General features: G+C 48.7%; 1 protein-coding gene across 1 annotated transcript in view; it reads right to left on the bottom strand.

Moving 5' to 3' along the window:
* QSOX1 (quiescin sulfhydryl oxidase 1) overlaps positions 1-19978 on the bottom strand; it is a 93783-nt gene that overhangs the window by 52030 nt on the left and 21775 nt on the right. Inside the window, exon 2 of the mRNA XM_077332220.1 lies at positions 7805-7905. Coding sequence (XP_077188335.1) covers positions 7805-7905 — 101 coding nt within the window. The remainder of the gene's footprint in view (positions 1-7804; positions 7906-19978) is intronic.

Below are 19978 nucleotides of genomic sequence, written 5' to 3'. Positions count from 1 at the left end.
GCAGGGCAGGAGGATTGGCCCGGTCTTGAAGTCACATTGTCTGTCTGGGGAGGGAGGGAAGGCCCGGGCAGGGCCCTGTGGTTGCCTTGCTTGTAGAGGAAGGGTGGGCCCAGGGAGTCAGCCACCTTCCCTGCAGGGTTAATGTTAGCCCTGCCCTGCCCTGTCCTGCAATGCACTACAGCATCCTTCAATGTGGGTGACTCCCAGACCAGGACAGAGACGGTCGAGCCCTGTATTCATCTGGTTATTGGAAAGAGGATGGGCCCAGCTAGGGACATGTCTGTCCGCCACTGTCCTGGCAACCGTTCTCTCCTGCATGCCTCCAAGGGAAGGAGCGCTGTTCATCTCAGAGAAGTCCACTGGCCCCGAACGTGCATTCGTCCTACACTTATATAGATCCTAGTCCCATTGTCCCTCTGTCAGGAGCCAGCTAATGGCTTGCTTAGATCCACAGTCCCAGGGCCAAGAGGGGGTTGCAAAATTGCTGGTTCAAATTTCCCTTCAGCCATGAACTCAGCAGGTGGTCTCAGGTGCACCAAGAAACACTCAGTCTCAACTTCGAGAGCCAGCAGGTGCGTGGTAGTACCAAGACCAGCCTTCTTCAACCTTTTGAACCCAGAGGAGCCCCTGAAATATTTTTCAAGCTTCAAGGAGCCCCAGAAATGGGCTAGAAGTGATGTCAGCTGGCCACACCTCCCTGCCACGCCCAAGGATTGAGGGAGGAGACAGATTGAGGCAAGAGGGGCCTTCCAGGCTCCACCCCCTTTCCCACATGTGCTAATCACATGGGAACCCCACCCTTAGGTCAGTGGAAGCAGCCGGTTCCCTGCTTTCATGACAAACTTGGGAATAGCTTGTGGATGAGTCCATTAAGGCAGTATATGGGGGAAAGGTCAGGGAGCCCCTGGGGAGCTCTCATGGAGCTTTCGGGGTTCAGGGAAGCCCTGATTGAAAATCCCTGACTTAGAATATTGGACTAGCTTCTGGAAGACTCAGGTTCGAAATTCCACCCATGCCTTGGGAGCAAGGACTGGCCTTGGGCCAGTAACACTCTCTCAGCCTGACCTACCTCCCAGAGTTGTTGTGAGGAGAATAAAATGGAGGACAGGAGAATGATGTAAGCTGTTTTGGGTCCCCATTGGAGAGAAAGACCAGGTGTGAATTAATTCATTGCATTAAATGAATTAAGCCTTCTCATCTGCAATGTAGGGGATAAAAAAGTTTCAGGTGGTTAGCTGCATTAGTTTGTCGTTTTGTAGAACGAAACTACAAAAAATTAAGTCCAGTAGCATTTTGATTATCCACAACGTTTTCTGGGGTATATGTTTTTGTGAGTCTACGCTTACTTTCTCAGATAATAATATAGTGGAGGTAATATTACTGGAAATAATACTGTGGCCTTCCTTACAGGGATGCTTAGAAGTTTACTCAGATAATGCTCATGAAATGTTAAGTATGAAAAGAGCGTAAATAGATTAAAGTTAGTTTTCAATAATGGAATCCGATATTTGGGCATGCTCTCTATACAGAGGCACAACATTTAGCAACCTGCCTGAAAATAGAATTTTCCCCTTGTCACAGGAGGAACTAAATTTTCCTTTTTCTGAAGTACCACCGGTCTTACAGAGTAAAAGGGAGTGTAAGCTTTTTAAGCTTTTCCTATTGCAATTTGTTTTGCTGTTGCTGTATATACATATCTCCAGTTGCTTGATACTTCTCTTTTATACACTGTAATACAGTGGTCCCCAACCCCTGGTCCGGGGACCGGGACCGGTCCTTTGATCAGTCGGTACCGGGCCGCGGCTCCTCCTTGTCCTCCTCCCCAGCTGCTGCCTTGGGAGCTGCCCTGCCACTCTGCCGCCAGCTCACCTTTGATGCTCTCTGGCAGTTGCCATGGCTGGGGCTCGCCCTCGGTGTGGCATTGCATGGCTGCTGCTGGCAGCACCTCCCAGCGGGCAGCGGGAAGTCAGGGGCACCAGCAGGAAAGCAAGCAGAGCAGGGGCTCAGGCAGCAGCAGCGATGTCCCTCGGCAAAAGACTACCCTTCCCCCAGGCCTCAGTAAAATTGTCAAGCCTTGACCGGTCCCCAGTGATAAAAAGGCTGGGGACCACTGCTGTAATGCTATGGAATGCCACTAAAGGGGATGGAGGGAGGGAGGGAGGGGAGATAAGATGAGCTCTAGAGTGGACGTCTGAAGAGCACACGATCTACAGCAGGAGTAGTCAAATGGCAGCATTCGCTGGCAGGGGCTAATGGGAATTGTAGTCCATGGACATCTGGAGGGCTGCAGTTTGACTACCCCTGATCTACAGTTTTCAAAATTACAGGAGCAAATTCATTCAGCTCTGGGGATTTTCTCATATCGACCGGCTAGAATCGCAGAAGGGAGAGCTGAGCATCTCACCAATGTGAATACACTTCAGTAATTTTTTTATCTCCAGCTGGGATTCAGCTGGGGCTTGAATATATATCTCACACTTGGAGATGCCAAATATTCTGGGAGTACCAAAGGTCCACCTCCCTATATCCTCGATCCTTTGTTTGAAACCTGACTTTGCTTGACCTTTCCCCATCCCTAGCAGCATCAAAGGAGATAAAGCCCAAACTCCCTATTCTCTTTTCTGTTTTGAGTGTCTCAAAAAAGGCATCATGCAAACCGTGTATTCTTCTCTTGAAGGAGATGTTTTCTCTAGGAAACGTTTGAAGCCAGACCTACGTATCCATTTTCCACTGAGGTTTTGGCTTTTGCCCCAAGCGCTCCGAAAGACTCTAATTTTCCTACCCACTAGCACGTTTTAAAGTTCCCACAGGAATGAGACGCCCTTCAAGCAGCAAGCCGGAAAAAAAACGTGGCCTTGACAGGGAACACGAACAGGGAGGGCCCCGCCACCAGTTTCACCACAGGCGTGAGGCGGAATGGACATGTGATTAAGTATATACGGGTTGACTCTGCGGGCTCCTGTTCAGCAGCCTGCACGAAACGCAAACTCAGGGACAAGCGGGCTCTCCCCAAAGGATTTGCATCACATTTCTTCCTGTGGAAACGGCTTAGGGACGCTCCCAGAAGTGAGGAAATGCATGCGGAAAAGGCATGAGCTGGAAACCAAGGCCTATGTTTGCAACACAATGTGTGAACTTTCCTCTCAAAATAACTCTTCTCTTGGAATTTAGACTGGGAAGAGGGGATTTCTGGGCATGAGGCCATTAAATCTTGTAACTTCAGAGAAGAAGAGTTGGCTTTTAAACCCTGCTTTTCATTACCAGAAGGAATCTCATCGACAATCGCCTTCCCTTTCTTCTCCACACAACAAGACACCCTGTGGGGTTGGTGGGGCTGAGAGAGCTCTGACAGAACTGCTCTGACAGAATAGCTCTTTTAGGACTGTGACTAGGCCAAAGTCAGCCAGCTGGCTGCATGTGGAGGAGCGGGGAACCTAGCCCGGCTCTTCAGATTAGAAGCCGCTGCTCTAAAGCACTACACCAGATTGGCCCAATCAACCTAAGAAAAAGTTTAGGGACCTCATTTTGCTTTCATACATGCACAGAAGCTAGAGGCACACGCCGTGGGAGGAAGGGATTTACATTTGATAAATGGACGTCTTCCATCAGTTCCATTTTTATTGAGCTTGTTATTCCTAGAAAATAAGCTGAATTTTTCTTTTCTCACTGGCTGCATTTTCTAATGTATCACATGTGAGTGCAGGAAGAAGACCCCTTTTGGGGTCAAAACGCGTTAGGTCTATCATTGTCTGTGGCATAGATTGTGATTTCAATGATTAGCCTATGGGCTCTGTCCATGTTTTCAACTTTATAAGTTGTGCACAATCAATGTTAATTTAATTTGCATATTTATATCGTGTGGACACCTAACCTTTTGGGTTCCTAAATACTGGTTGGTTAAGTTTGTTCTTTTTTGTAACGGGCTTGGGGTTAGCTGGCCTTTGTGTACTATCCATGCCACAAATGAATCTCTAGCAAAATAAATACACGGCTACAATTCCTGTAGTTCCTTATTAAGGGATGTTTGCTCTGAGGCTTTATTTAAATTAAAATAGCTTCTTCAGGCCTTATTTACACAGGTTCTTGAGGTCCTGTTGGTATGGGACAAGGGGAAAGCAGGTACACCTGTACAAACGCCGCATACCTTCCCCGCCGCAGGTAAATGCACTTGCCGCATGTACAGACCCATCCACAGATAGCATCAGTATGTCCTGCCGTCGCCCTGGGCTGATCCCTGTATACATTCTCTTATCTGCTTTTCCTCGAAGTATCTTACAGAGGTGTAACTTACTCTCCCCTCCTATCTGGGATTTCTCCATTCCAAGTCCAGCACTCTATTATGCCACACAGGTCTGTTGATTCCTTTATATACTTAGAGATTTTACTTGCTACCTCCCAAGGGATCTATTCAAACTGTCAACAGGTGAGGATTAGGGTTCCCTGGTCCATTGGGAGGAGATGAGGGGTGTGGTTGCTAGATCCAGGAGCACTTGGGGATGCAGCTCGTGGAGGATAGGGCCCTCAGTGGGGTATAATGCTATAGGCTCCACCCTCCAAAGTGTCCATTTTCTCCAAGGGAGCTGATTTCTGAAGTCTGGGGATGAGCTAGTTAGTTGTCTATTACAGTATAACACCAGAGCAAACAACAAAAACAGTTCAGTTAAAACACAATAAAAACTTACCATTAACATACCAAAAAAAAAGATGTTAGCAATTGGTGAGGAAAATTGAGAATTATTTTTTTAAGCAGATTTGAACTAAAAACTAAGTTATCAAGATAATACTGGGGAAATATAACCTTGATCCATTTAATGGGCTGTAAGAGGCAAACAGGTAGATATTCTCAAATGCTCAGTTCACAAAGCCAGTTTGGTGAAGTGGTTAGGAGTGTGGACTTCTAATCTGGCAAACTGGGTTCGATTCCACACTCCCCCCACACGCAGCCAGCTGGGTGACCTTGGGCTCGCCACGGCACTGAGAAAGCTGTTCTGACCGAGCAGAAATAGCAGGGCTCTCTCAGCCTCACCCACCTCACAGGGTGTTTGTTGTGGGGAGAGGAAAGGGAAGGCAACTGTAAGCTGCTTTGAGACTCCTTCGGGTAGACAAAAGTGGCATATAAGAACCAACTCTTCTTCTTCTTCTTCTTCTTCAAAGCACGACCTATCAGTTCCACGATCTCTGAACTATCAGACAGAAGCTGGCTACTGATTTGGTATCTACTGGGGGATTCATGAGACACTATTTTGTTAAATACGGCTGTGTTATTTATAGCTGTTTACAAGGGATGAGCTGTAATTCCAGGGATCCCCAGGTCCCCCCTGGAGGCTGGCATCCCTAGTAAGAACATATGTGTATGGGCAAACGAGAGGAAAACTTGAGGGGAAAAACAAGAAGAGTTGGGTTTTGTACACTGTTTTTCACTAACCAAAGGAATCTCAAAGCAGCTAGCCATCATATTCCCTCTCCCCACAACAGGTACCTTGTAAAGTTGGTGGGACTGAGAGAGTCCTGAGAGAACTGTGACTGGCCCCCAAGGTCACCCAGAAGGCTGTATGTGGAGGAGAAATGGGAAATCAAACCCGGCTCTCCAGATTAAAGTCCACCACCCTAAACCAGTGGTCCGCAACCTTATGGTTGCTGCGGACCGCTGCTCCGGAGTGGCGGGAGAGGGCGCACGGGCAGCAGTTCCAGCGCAAACGCGCATGTGCGGACTGCTGCGCATGCGCATTTGCGCCCAGCAGGGCACAAACACGCGTGCGCGGCAGTCCATGCATGCGCGTTTGCGCCTCTGCCATGCCGGCGGGCGCGGCTCCCTCTCCCGGCCCATCCGGGCCGCCAGCAAAGCGGCCGATTACCTTGTGGCTCGGCAAGCTTCTCTTCCCCCCCCTCCCGAAACAAGAAGCTTGCCGGGCTGCAAGCTAATCACGGCCTGGCGAGCTTCTTGCTTCGGGGGGGGGGGAGAGGGAGCTGCGGCCCGGAGCCAAGGCCTTCGCGGCCTGGCCCCGGGCCACGGCCCGTGGGTTGGGGGCCACGGCCCGCGGGTTGGGGACCACTGCAGCCACACTTGCTCTCCCTGTTCCCCTGGCCCACGCTCCCAGGGCCAAACGAGTCTTGACTTTTGTGGCAGCCCCAAATTACACAGGCCCTCTGGCAGACGCTTTAGCTGTGTGTGAACCTTGGCAGATGGTCTGTTAATATTATACTATTTCATTTACTCAATTAGCTATTGGCCAAGAGACCAAGAGCTGGGACTACCGTTCGGCTGCCAACTCAAACAACCGGGCTACTTCTTAAAGCAAACAGCTTCCTTTCATGCACACAACACAGCCATCTGCCACGCATGGGATTGCGATGGGAAACCTCGAAACGAATCGGGTTGTTTGAGACCTACAGCTCCCGGCCTGGATTGCACAACACAAAGGGGAAGGGGGGAGAGGCCAACACACGTTGAGCGGGGAACTGACTTCAAATCTTCATTATACCCAAAGCTGCGGGAACAGAGGCAAGCACAAGATCCCAAATAAGTTCTACAATGCTTTGCACATAAGCCTTTAGCCCTTAAAGAGCCAGGGTGGTGCAGTATTTAAGAACTGTGGCCTCTAATCTAGAGAGCAGGGTTCGATTGCCCGCCCCTTCACAGGCAGCCAGCTGTATTATCTTTGGCCAGTCACAGTTCTCTTAGAGCTGTTCTTGCAGAGTAGTTCTCTTAGAGCTCTCACAGCCCCACCTATCTCACCGGGTGTCTGTTGTGGGGAGAGGAAGGGAAGGCGATTGGAAGCTGCTTCGAGACTCCTGTGGATAGTAAAAAGCAGGGCATAAGAACCAACCTTGTTATCAAATGCTCTTGTTTGACTGCATTTTGAGCATTAATGTCTTTTTACCTATTTTCAAATGCTTTGGGCCTGTCCTCTTAACATCAGGCTTGTAACTAACAGCTTTCTCATTCATAAACAGCAAGTGAGAATAATCTTCACGCAGAGATTTCGTGACCTGGAAGAAGAGTGGTGTGTGGCTTTCCCCGTTGCCAACACGCTATGAATGCCTGACACAGAGAAAAATAAGCAAGGCAGATGGAAGAATTATCTTAACATTGGAGGGCTTGTCATGAGACCATACCAGGGCCTCTGACGGTTCTGACCCATGGTCCATCTAGTCCAGCATCTTGTCTCCCACAATGGTCAACCGATTTGTTTTTATTATCTCTGAACTTCTAGTCTGCCCTATCTCCACAGCCTTGGAGACTCAACCAACTGGACTTTAAAACAAAAACCATCACCAAAAGACCTTGCGGGACCTGAAATCACCATCAGAGGAGTTTTCCATTAGCTAAAGATACATTCTATTTGGACAGGGGCTCAGGATCAAGAGCAGCTGTAAGATGGCTTAGGACAACAACTGCATAACTCATGTTTTCTCCCAGCATCCCTTGCTGCGAGGAAGCATGGGAACTCATTCCATTCATGGAGGAAGTGGGTGAGACAGGGCTTCAGATTGACATGGAGCCTCCTGCACCTCTAAGGGAGCCAGGCTCCATCACAGCACATGGCAAGGAAATACGTGGGATCAAAGGTCGCCCACAATGTCGACATCTGTCACCAATCGCTTTGGCCTCAGCAGACGCTCCAACGCCAAGGGATGCCAGCCTCTAGGTGAGGCCTGGGGATCTCTAGAATCACAGCTCATCGCCAGATTACAGAGATTTGAAGGGTAGATCCTGTGGCACTACACCCGCACAGCAGTCCCTGATCTCCCCAAGCTTCACTCCCTTCACTCACCTCCCTTTCTACCCCAAGGGTATCTTTACCTTCAAAGTTGGGTAGCCGGTAATTTTAAACTCCGAACATATTTTCTGGTTGGTTGTGTCAGCACAATCGATCACGCCCAGCATCACAGCAGGTCTCCAGTCTGGGGAAGGGAAAAAGAGAGACAAATAAGAGTCATTAAAGGTCCCTCCCTCTTGCTAAGAAACAGGACTCTGGTGCACGTGGACAGTTAACAAGACACAGCTTCACATCAGGGGAACAGAATGAAAGGACATCCAAATGAACACACTAGGACAAATGTGTTAGTCCGAGACTGGATGATGCTTAAGCAATAAAGCGGAGCACCTCCCTCCATCGCATCTGGTGTGTTCTGAGAAAGGGTAGAGGGTACCACCACAAAATGGCCACCATGGGGAGCAGAACAAATCACAAAATGGCGTCCATGGGGTGGCGATTGGAACAATACTTGAGGAAAGAGGCACTGTTGGTTTCAGTTCTCAAAGAAAGAGGAGGGTTTGCTTCCCATGTTACCACAGGGAGAGTTTTCTAAGCCCAGAAACACACGGGAGCCTGTAAGCATGTTGACTGCCCGTGTCTCAGACACACCTGTTTCAGATGAGTGCAACCCTTTGCAGTCTGTCAGCTGGTAGGGAGCCAGCCCTGAGTTGGGAAATTCCTGGTAAACTGGGCACAGAGTCTGAGGTGGGTGGGGTCTTTGGAGGTAAGAGGCCTCCCCAATGTGTAATTCCATAGCATTATACCTCCAAAACATCCATTTCCACCCCCCCAAAGCAGACATTTTCTCCAGGGGAACAGATCTGTAGTGAGATAATAACCCTGTGTCCCAATTCAGGCCTGGGGAGTTCTGAATTTGTGAATGAACTCAAAATCAGCACCCTTTGTAACCTCCCTTTGAAGTCTCTGGGCCATTTCGCACGGCTTCAAAATAGCACAATGGTTGCTAATTGGAAACGCTACTAATTTGCCATAACCCACGACGTCGTAGACAATCTGCAACAATCCTGAAACCGACCCGCAAAAAGCGCTTCGTTGTAGCGCTTTCAGGGGAATCCAGAAAAGTGGATTCACCCTCCGGATAGCGATACACTCCTGCAACCAATCTGCAACAGTAGCACTAAAGACCTGTGCGTTACCATTGTTGCTGGTTCTTCGAAGTCCCTCCTCCTGAGCCTGTCCTCCAAACTTCCGGCGAAGCGATCGCCATTTTTTTTTCTCGGAGCGAGCGGGGATAAACGCACCAGCGAGCCTCTTTCTGTTTAGAGGCTTCCCTGGCTTCAGTCCTTCACCTTTAGTCACTAAGCACAAACCACATAAAAGCCCGTTTGCTGAAATAAAGTCCCTTTATTTTTTACACATAAATTCAGCCGAAAATCGGGCCCGTGAGAGGGGGGGGGGGATTTTTTTTTTATCACTCGAGGCAGCGTGCCAACGATCATACAATCAAACGACAGCTCACATTAGGCAGCTGGATGGGTCTCTCCGTAGCAACGAATCTACCTAGATTCGTTGCTATGGGTCTGGTTTTTTTTTTTAAAAACCTTTCTTAAAGGGAAAGGGGCTGTTTGGGAGCATGCTAACGGCTGCCCATTGGCTGCTTGACGGCCAGGGGCGGGACGAGCTTGGCAATAGCGCTTCCTTTCTAGCGATTTCTGCCGAGACCGGAAGCCTGTGGGAAACGCTAAAAAACGCAACTGATTCCACTACAAAGCCAGGTGTGCAAAACGACGAATTCTACTATTTTAAATGGCGATTTTTCATTCAGTGACCAATTTGCAACAAAGATCCCCGTGCGAAATGGCCCTCTGTGTTTTGAGTCATCCTAAGGGATTCTGAATTTGTGAATGAACACAAATCTCATGCCGTGATCTCCCTTTGAAGCCTCTTAATTCACCCAGCCTAGATGGTGTGTATTTTACTGCTGCATAGATGTCCAGGAACCTGGTAGTGATATTTGATGCCTCTCTTTCTATGGAGGCTCAAGTCACCAGAGTCGTTCAGCATGCATTTTTTCACCTGTTCCAAGCTAAGCTACTAGCACCCTATCTGGCCCGAGATGACTTAGCCACTGTCATCCATGCAATGGTCACCTCCAGATTATACTTCTGTAACATGCTCTACATGGACCTTCCCTTGTCCCTACTCATCTTTTTTAAAATTCAGACGCAGAAATAGTATCACAAAACTACATTTGCTCTACTTATCTTTTTTTTTTTAACTCAGAAGCAGAAACAGTATCACAAAACTAACCTAATTCTGCTTATTCTACCCTAATATGGTACAATCCTTCTGCATTTCCCCCTCTTAAGTTACCTGAACGCTTCAAGTGGAGATCTTTTCCATCATGGTCCTGACCTAGTAGGTATTCTGACTTAGGATATTCATGCCCTGTAGGACTTGTCTACATGGAAGACGAGAAGTTATTCCACCATTACAATAATGTAATTCTGGTGGACTCTACTAACATCATGGTTGATTTTTTTGCTAAAGGCTGTGTGTTAAATTAATTGGATTTTAACTTAATTGGCTTCTGTTAGAATTATGGTTTTATTATTATTACTGGATTGTATTGTTGTTAAGTCGGGAGCCGTTCTGAGCCCCAGTCTGGGTGAGGGTCAGAATAAAAATCTAATAAAATAAATAAAATTTAACAAAGTTTACACGTGTCCCTTATTACCACCTGCAAGATCCTAAACATTTAGACAGCTGCATTCTGACTTTGATCAAATGCAGAGTCACACACCGTGAACACAAATTCAATGTAATACTATTTGCGCACGAGTTGATTTTGCTACACATGTTCTTTGGAAACTGCCCATTGCTCCCCACCCTCCAGAACAGTCCATTTTGTTCCCGGATGCTCATCAAAATACACCTGGGTAGGAACAGGACCTGATAGCACACAGAGTACAAAAAGCTCTGCCCCATTTTACCCAGATATTTGCAATGTACAGATTCGTCATAAAGGGTTTTAGCTTTAAAAAAGAGAATAAAAGCAACATTTGTAGGAGCTAAATATTATTTATCCAGAATACCAGCATACCTGTCTGACACTAACGTCAAACTCAGCCTTTCTCAACTTTTTTATTGTTAGAAAAAAGTCCTGAAACATTCTCCAGGTTCCCAGAACCCCAGAAGCAGTGTGATTGTGCAGAATATGATTGGAAAGCAGAGCTGTGGACATGCCCACCCACTGAGATATCGACCCGGGCCCCCGCCCCTTCCCACCCCCTCTAAGCCCACCATTGGTCAGTTTAGGGTGGGGGTGGCAAGTCAACATGACCATATATGGTCATATCACCCAATAAATGTTTAACAATTTTTAAAAATATCTTACAAAATAATAACTCACACCCATTCAGAAAACGCTTCCAGGGCCGTCAAGAAACCCTAGTTGAGAAAGCTTGGTTTAACTCCAAGATTTTTCTAAATTAGGTACTGGGAGGCGGGGAGCAGTGGAACGCGGGAGAGAGAAGTGAGACACATAACAGAAGATTATGGAGGCCACCAAAAACACTTTTGTCCACATCTCCATCTGAAATAAGGCCTAAGAGCATACACCAAAGGCTTAGAAGGAGAAGGAGAGTTGGTTCTTATATGCCGCTTTTCTCTACCCGAAGGAGGCTCAAAGCGGCTTACAGTCGCCTTCCCTTTCCTCTCCCCACAGCAGATACCCTATGAGGGAGGTGAGGCTGAGAGTGTCCTGGTATTCCTGCTTGGTCAGAACAGCTTTATCAGTGCCGTGGCCAGCCCAAGGCTACCCAGCTGGTTGCATGTGGGGGAGTGCAGAATCGAACCTGGCATGCCAGATTAGAAGTCCACACTCCTAACCACTACACCAAACTGGCTCTCACAGATACCCCACAGATCAGAGCCCAGGGAATGCCAAATGTTATTTTCCATTGCCAGGGTGTCTTCCTGCCTTTCTGTCTCCACCACGAAGCTTGGGCAAGCTTCTTTCAACTCCATTTCCTAATTTTACAAAACACCAAGGTGAGGATAATCTTGCCGCTCTGCTAAACGGAGCTTCCGAGCATCGTGCTTATACCTGCTCTTCTAAATATAACGTGTTACTCATCCTTCCCCAGGGAATCGCCCTTTGACCCGGGGCACCCCGTGGATGATCAACATCCCGGTGAGTCTCCACGGAGTGAAAAAAGGCCTACCGATTCACTACGCAGTTACAACCACTGTTGCTACAGCTGCTGGACATCAGATGCTTCGTCAGTAAGTCAAAACAAATACGGAAGTCCAAGACAAATCTGGATGCTGCTTGTTGGCCAACGAACAATATTTGTTTATTGTCACTCTTCCTATGTCTGCCACGATGGTTTGCAAGGCAGGTCACGAGAAGAACAAGATCAGCTGATAGCTGGTAATGCCATGGTAATGACAGATGCCAGGAAGTGTTTCACAGCATTAGAGAAGATATTTTCTGAAGGCTCCTAATCCATAAGGCCTGAGAGAACCCCTAAGGCAAATCAAGGCAAGGGATCTGTTTTTGGAATAGCAAAGGCTGTCAAGACACCCAATAGCTGCAGCAGCCCACTGTGGTGGTCCAGTGTGGTGTGGTGGTTAAGAGTAGTAGACTCCAGTGTGGAGAACCAGGCTTGATTCCCCACTCCTCTTCCACATGCAGCCAGCTGGGTGACCTTGGGCTAGTTGCAGCTCTCTCAGAGCTCTCTCAGCCTCACCTCCTTTCTCAGGGTGTCTGCTGTGCTGAGAGGAAAGGAAGGTGATTGTAAGCTGCTTTGAGACTCCTTCAGGCAGTGAAAAGCAGGGTATAAAAGCCAACTTTTCTTCTTCTGGGAAGGATTAGGTAAAAGGTGAACTGGATGGGATCGTATTCCTGCTGAACTCCTTCCCAGGCTCCATCCAGAGCTGTCCAGGAATTTTTTAACCCAACCCTTCCCCAAAAGTCTCCCTCTTTGGAAGGTTGGAAAAGCCTTCTCCTGCTTCTCCTAGCCATGGGATTTTCCATTGCTTGCTTTCTCTCCCCCTTTCCTCATCTCTTCTTTCTCCTCAACGAGGACCCAAAGTGACTTTTACAAATGACTTTTTCAAATGTCTTTTTCAAAGACCTTAATTTTTTTCCCCCAGACTAAGATACTCAACAACCCCAAACGAAGTGTAGTTTGTTTTGAATTTGCAGTAGACCAAGCACCAGGAAAGAGGTGTGGTGAGGCCCTAGTGACGAGACATGGGAGCCAATGGGTTGCAGGCCCCAAAGGTTTGGGTCCCACTGGTGTAGTGGTTAACAAGGAGCTCATGAGCCTGCAGTCGCTCACCAGCTGCTGCAGAGTAGCTCACAAATCTCCTAGAACAGGGGTAGTCAACCTGTGGTCCTCCAGATGTCCATGGACTACAATTCCCATGAGCCCCTGCCAGCAAACGCTGGACAGGGGCTCTTGGGAATTGTAGTCCATGGACATCTGGAGGACCACAGGTTGACTACCCCTGTCCTAGAAGACTCAGGGGAAAATTCCCCAAAATATCCACTCTAGGCTGCTGCTGGTTTTTAAAAACTTTTATTATTTTATTTTGCTCTGCTTGGAGGATAGCTTAATTTCTTGTCCCACTAAACCTTTTTCCTGGCCCATGTTCTGTACATAGGAAAGAATGAAAAACTAGGAACGGGCTGGGGGTGTTGTTTATTACTCAGGAGTAGGTCTCATACCCCCCCCCCAAAAAAAAAGGTTGTCACCTACTGGCCTTAGAATACTTCATATCTATAATCCTCCCGACAGCACTGCGCTGTGGGTCACCACACATCCGGGGATGAGGTTTAAAGAACAGCAGCTTGCCTAGATCAGCTAATGTCCGAAGTTACGGTGGTGCACTCTGATGCTCCCACTCCTAATCACTGGGAAGCACAACAGCTTTCTTTCCCACTGGAATCAAGTTCTCACACAAAGGCTCCAGCTCCTCAGCCTCACCTTGGACTGCCTTCCTTTAGTCTCCCACCAGGAAGCCATGAGAATCATTAAGAAATGTCAGTATCATTACAACAGTACTATCTGTGGAGCACAATGCATTTGTTCTGCTCAATTTGCTGGCACTCTTCCCCCTGATTACTGCACATATCTGACGGTCCCTCACCACAGGCAGGCCTCATGCCCGTGTGCCTTAATAATGCCTTACCACCTAGAGCAGGCTTTTTCAACCTTTTGACTGTGGAGGAGCCCTTGAAATAATTTTTCAAGTTCCAAGGAACCCTGGAAGTGATGTCAGCTGGCCACGCCTCCCTGCCACACCCCCGGAAGTGACATGACATCACCACCTGCATTATGGGCAGGCTCAGACTGAGGGGGGAAGAGATGGGAGGCAGTTTAAGCCAGGAGTAAGCATACAGGCTCCTGGGTGTAGAAATTACAAGATAACACATTCATAGGAAGGGGGGGGCAGTAGAAAGGGCCAGTTCCCTAGCTTGTGGCTGAGTCCATGAAGGCAGGAGAAGAAAGGCCACGGACCCCCTCTGGAGCTCTCATGGACCCTTGGGGGTCCACAGACCCCCGAGTTTTGCAAGAGAGGTGTCCTAAAATACCATACTCTGATAGAGTATGCAAGTGACTGTGGTGTAGATAGTGTAGACCAGCCTTTCTCAACTTTTTTTTACCTTTGAGAAACCCCTGAAACATTATTCAGGCTTCAAAAAACCCTAGAAGTGGCACGATGGTGCAGAATATGGTTGGGAAGCAGAGCTGTTGACACGGCCACCCGGGGCCCCTCCCCTTCCCACTCCCTCCAGGACTATCATTGGCCATTGGCCATTTTGTGAGGGGGGGGGGAAATAGGTTGACATGACCTTATATGATCATATCACCCAATAAATTTAAAAATTACATATACAAATTAATTAACTCCCACCCATCCAGGAAACCCTTCCAGGGCCATCAAGATACCCAAGGGATTCACAAAACCCTGGCTGAGAAATCCTGGAACCATTGAACGCAGCTACTTTTCTGAGCCTAGAAATCTTTTCTTCCTTTGCTCCAAAATACAGAATGAGCCGAGGTTTTGTACCCCGCTTTTTAACACCAAAAGGCATCTCAAAGCGGCTTACAATCGCCTTCCCTTCCTCTCCCCACAACAGACACCCTGTGCAGTAGGTGAGGCTGAGACAGCTCGGAGAGAAAGGGGACTGGCCCAAGGTCACCCAGCCGGCTGCATGCGAAAGAGTGGGGCATCAAGCCCAGTTCTCCAGATTAGAAGCTGCCGCTCTTTACCATGACACCGAAACACAAATGATATGGAGGCTTTGCTTCTTCATTCAACGAAGACAACTGGAGACCTATCCCTCTTTTAGCTACAAACCTTTATGCGTTTGGAATAGATTCTCACAGCCATTGAAATGGTGTAGAATTAACAAATTAAGAAGCAGTAGGAGTTAGAGAGAGACTTGGCATAATCCCAGGAAAGACCCACGGAGGGCATGGGAATGCCAAGCCAGGTCCTCAAGAAGGGGGCCAGGCTAAGGATGCACAGATCCTGCTCTTCCAGTTCCTCTGTTTCGGAACTCAGTCTGCTGGACAGATGCCAACATAAACACTGGTGCTACTTTTCCCTGGCCGTCTCACGGTTTAGGCCTGCCAATGCGCTTCACTTAAATGCAGCGCTTAGGTTACAATTCACCAAGATTCCACGATAAGAAGGAAACAGTGACAGCTCACTCATACGGCAGAAGGAGGACACGGTAAAGGAATACCGAAGCATGAATGAAGGCTGTGTAAAACCACCCTTATCTTGGCCCCTTGATCAGAGATTAAGGCTGAAAGATCACAGTCAGAGTAATTAAGAAGTGGAATTTCACTGTCAGAGCTGTTCAGCGGTAGAATCGGCTGCCTCAGGAGGTGGGGAGCTCCCCCTCCCTGGTGGTCTTCAAGCAGTGGCTGGACAGATCCTTATCCTGGATGCTTGAGGCTGGCAGAACATTTGGTAGAACATTTGTTCCGCCTGCATAATGTGCCGAGTTCATGCCTCAGCTTCTCCAGCATTGTGTAGTGATTAAGAGTAGCAGCTTCTAATCTGGTGAGCTGGGTTGGATTCCCCGCTCCTCCACATGCAGTCAGCTGGGTGACCTTGGGCTCGTCACAGTCCTGATAGTGCTGTTCTGATGGAGCAGTAATTATCAGGGCTCTCTCAGCCTCACCTCCCTACAGGGCATCAGTTGTGGGGAGAGAAAGGGAAGGCAATTGTAAACCTCTTTGAGACTCCTCCAGGCAGTGAAGAACAGGGCATAAAAACCAGCTCTTCATCTTCTAAAAAGGATCAGGCAGAAGGTAATGTGAAAGACCCCCTGCCTAAGACCCTGGAGAGTCACAGATGGTTGACGTAAGCCAATGGCAACCTCAGGAATCTGACTCAGCAACCCTGTTCAAATGTTGGAGGTGCATCTTTTGAATGTACACATCTTAGTAAGTAAGAAAGAGCCAAAGCGTGCATGTTTGCAAAATCAAATTTGGGGAAGGTACCCGAATAGATGTGCCGTACACGCACTGGATGAATTACAAGATTTACACATGCACGTACAAATAAAAATAAAACAGACTTGGATTTGGTATAATGCGTATACATGACGGCAGCGTGAGCCCCACCCTCAACTCCAGCAGCTGAAGGCCAACCCAGGGGCTTGATGGGAGCAAGAAGAGCCTGGAGCTCAGACTCCTGTCAAGGACAAAAAGAGTTCTGCAGCATAGCTTGCAGCTCTTGAAAAACCTCAGCGACTTGCGAAAAGGAAGTGATAATCTGCAAGTGTTGCAAGAGAAACTGAAGGCTAAGGACAATGTGTGCTCACTTCCAGGCACGAAGCAGTCCCCGCTCTGCACAGAGCAGAAAATAAATCTATCCCCCACAGAGAGATTTTGCAGAATGTAATTCAGCCGTCTGGAGGCCCAGGACATAGATGCCTCTGATCAGAATCTTTGCTACCGAGATTCCTGATGGAATACCTTTGTTTAACAGACTTCTGGAAGTGTGCGGAATTGAAGAAGATGTTCCAATTTTATAGCCTGTTTTTTTTTCCACCCTAAGGAACTTCAAAAGCAGCTTACAGGTCTTCCTTTCCTCTCCTCACAACAGGCACCCTGTGAGGTAAAGTAAAGGTAAAGGTATGCCCTGTGCAAGCACCGAGTCATGTCTGACCCTTGGGGTGACGCCCTCTAGCGTTTTCATGGCAGACTCAATACGGGGTGGTTTGCCATTCCCTTCCCCAGTCATTACCGTTTACCCCCCAGCAAGCTGGGTACTCAATTTTACCAACCTTGTAAGGATGGAGTTGACCTCCCAGCCTCATGAGCAGAGCTTTCAGACTGCATGTCTGCTGCCTCACCACTCTGTGCCACAAGAGGCACACCCTGTGAGGTAGGTGAGGCTAAGAGAGTCCTGAGAGAGAGAGAACTGGGACTAGCCCAAGGTCACCTGAGTCCTCCTGTATATCAAAGCAGTCTGTAATTTCCTACTTTTCCCCTCCCTACAGCAGACACCCTGTGAGTTAGAGGAGGTGAGGCTGAGAGAGTCCCGAGAGAACTGTGCCTGTCCCAAGGTCACCCAGCAGTCTCCATGTGGAGGAGAATTGGGGAATCGAATCCAGTTCTCCACACTAGAGTCTGCCACACCACGCTGTCTCTCAAATCCTCACCAAAATCCCATGCATACCAAAGCGCAATATGTCACTGAGAAATATTTGGGGGTTTCGCCAGCACTTGATCTCAGTCTTGTTGGCAAAAACTGAGAAAACTAACTGGATGGGGGTGGGGGAGGAATCATAACATGGATATTTTTTCTTCTGAAGGCAATAAACAATATCCTCTTGCTTCCTATTTGCAATGCCTTCACATTTGATGTACTTCTTCTGCAAGGGCCACGTGCTTCCCCAAGGCACATATAGGACCAAGCCCTATGAAGATAGGTTGAGGGACTTGGGAATGTTCAGCCTGGAGAAAAGGAGGTTGAGAGGGGACATGATAGCCCTCTTTAAGTATTTGAAAGGTTGTCACTTGGAGGAGGGCAGGATGCTGTTTCTATTGGCTGCAGAGGAGAGGACACGCAGTAATGGGTTCAAACTACAAGTACAACGATATAGGCTAGATATCAGGGAAAAATATTTCACAGTCAGAGTAGTTCAGCAGTGGAATAGGCTGGCTAAGGAGGTGGTGAGCTCCCCCTCACTGGCAGTCTTCAAGCAAAGGCTGGATACACACTTTTCTTGGATGCTTTAGGACAGTGGTCCCCAACCCCCGGTCCGGGGACCACTACCGGTCCGTAGATCAGTCGGTACCGGGCCATGGCTCCTCTTCTTCCTCCCCCCCCCGGCTGCTGCCTTGTGGGCTGCCCTGCCACTCTGCCGTTGGCTCAAATTTGGTGCTCTCCAGTGACTGCCATGGCTGGGGCTCCCCCTTAGCATGGCACTGCGCAGCTGCTGCTGGCAGTGCCTTCCAGCGGGTGGCGGAAAATCAGGGGTGCTGGTGGGAAAGCAAGAGGAGCAGGGGCTCAGGCGGTGGCAACGTCCCTCGGCAAAAGACTACCCCCTCCGGGCCTCAGTAAAATTGTCAAGCGTTGACCGGTCCCTGGTGATAAAAAGGTTGGGGACCACTGCTTTAGGATGCTTTGGGCTGATCCTGCGTTGAGCAGGGGGTTGGACTAGATGGCCTGTATGGCCCCTTCCAACTCCATGATTCTATGATTCTACGACACACGTATGGAAAGGCTGATCACAGAACAAATCCAGAAATGGGGCCAACTGATCTATGGGAGAATGAACACAGCACATCCAAAATGAGAGATCTGGGCCAAATATCCGTAGATTATGGGGAGGCTTCAGAGATGCCAGAATTGAAGATCTCGTTCCACTTTCCACGGCAGGATCACCTTGCTCTTATCACCCGGCTTCCTACTTTTGTCATTCCCCTTTTCTGCATGGTTTGACACATCATGTCTGACAGAGGCTCTGCCAGCTTCCATTACACTGTCTGCCATGTATTTCGTGGCATTTGATTGCGTTATCTTGTGTTGAGTCATGAGCTTCGAGTCTCCGCGAGAACGGCATGCTCTAAAGAACCTAAAAAGGTCAACACCAAGGAAATGAACTTAAGCCTATACAGGGTGGAACACAATTTTGATGAATAAATCAAGTTAAAAACCCAGGGCTTTCGGCATAGCCAATGAAATCAATGCATGTAGACATATGAATGCCTCGACGGATCAGATGCATTTGGGTGTTACCACCTTTATCAATGGTCAGGCAACAAATAAAACCAGCATAAAACGTACAACAAACACAATAATTCTTATAGCCAATAGGCTCCTTTACATAAAAAGGTATATTCAGCAGCAGTCCGCAAGCTTTCGGACGCTGCAGACCGCTGCTTCGAAGTGGGGGGAGAGGGCGGCCCGGGGGCCCGCGCACGCGCAACAGGCCCAGTGCAAACGCGCATTCGCGGACTGCCGCGCACGCACGTTTGCGCCGCCACCATGCCGGCGGCCGCGGCTTATCCTCCCGGCCCCTCCGGGCCACCAGCAAATCGGCGGCTAAAGCTTCTCTTCCCCCCCCCCTCCCGAAACAAGAAGCTTGCCGGGCCACGAGCTAATCGGCCGCTTTGGCGGCCGATTTGCTCGCAGCCTGGAGAGCTTCTCGCTTCGGGGGGGGGGAGAAGGAGCCGCGGCCCGGCGCCAAGGCCTTCATGGCCCGGCACCGGGCCGCAGGCCGCGGATTGGGGACCACTGATATTCAGGACATTACAGACCTGTAGTCAATTCTGTAGAGCCTCTTGTGGCGCAGAGTGGTAAGGCAGCAACATGTTGTCTGAGGCTGTCTGCCCATGAGGCTGGGAGTTCGATCCCGGCAGCCGGCTCAAGGTTGACTCAGCCTTCCATCCTTCCGAGGTCGGTAAAATGAGTTCCCAGCTTGCTGGGGGGGTAAACAGTAATGACTGGGGAAGGCACTGGCAAACCACCCCGTATTGAGTCTGCCATGAAAACGCTAGAGGGCGTCACCCTAAGGGTCAGACATGACCTGGTGCTTGCACAGGGGATACCTTTACCTTTACTAGTCAATTCTGTATTGTATATTTTACATACGCTAGTTTTATTTCTGTGGAACAGAGGCATTTGCCATGTTAGAGGTTCCAAGCCCATCTAGGAAAATCAGCATCACAGAATCACACAGAGATGGAAGAAACCACAAGACTCTTCGGGCAGAG

Source organism: Paroedura picta, chromosome 4, assembly GCF_049243985.1.
Source record: "Paroedura picta isolate Pp20150507F chromosome 4, Ppicta_v3.0, whole genome shotgun sequence".
NCBI lineage: Eukaryota > Metazoa > Chordata > Lepidosauria > Squamata > Gekkonidae > Paroedura > Paroedura picta.
This window is presented reverse-complemented; position numbering and strand designations above follow the sequence as displayed.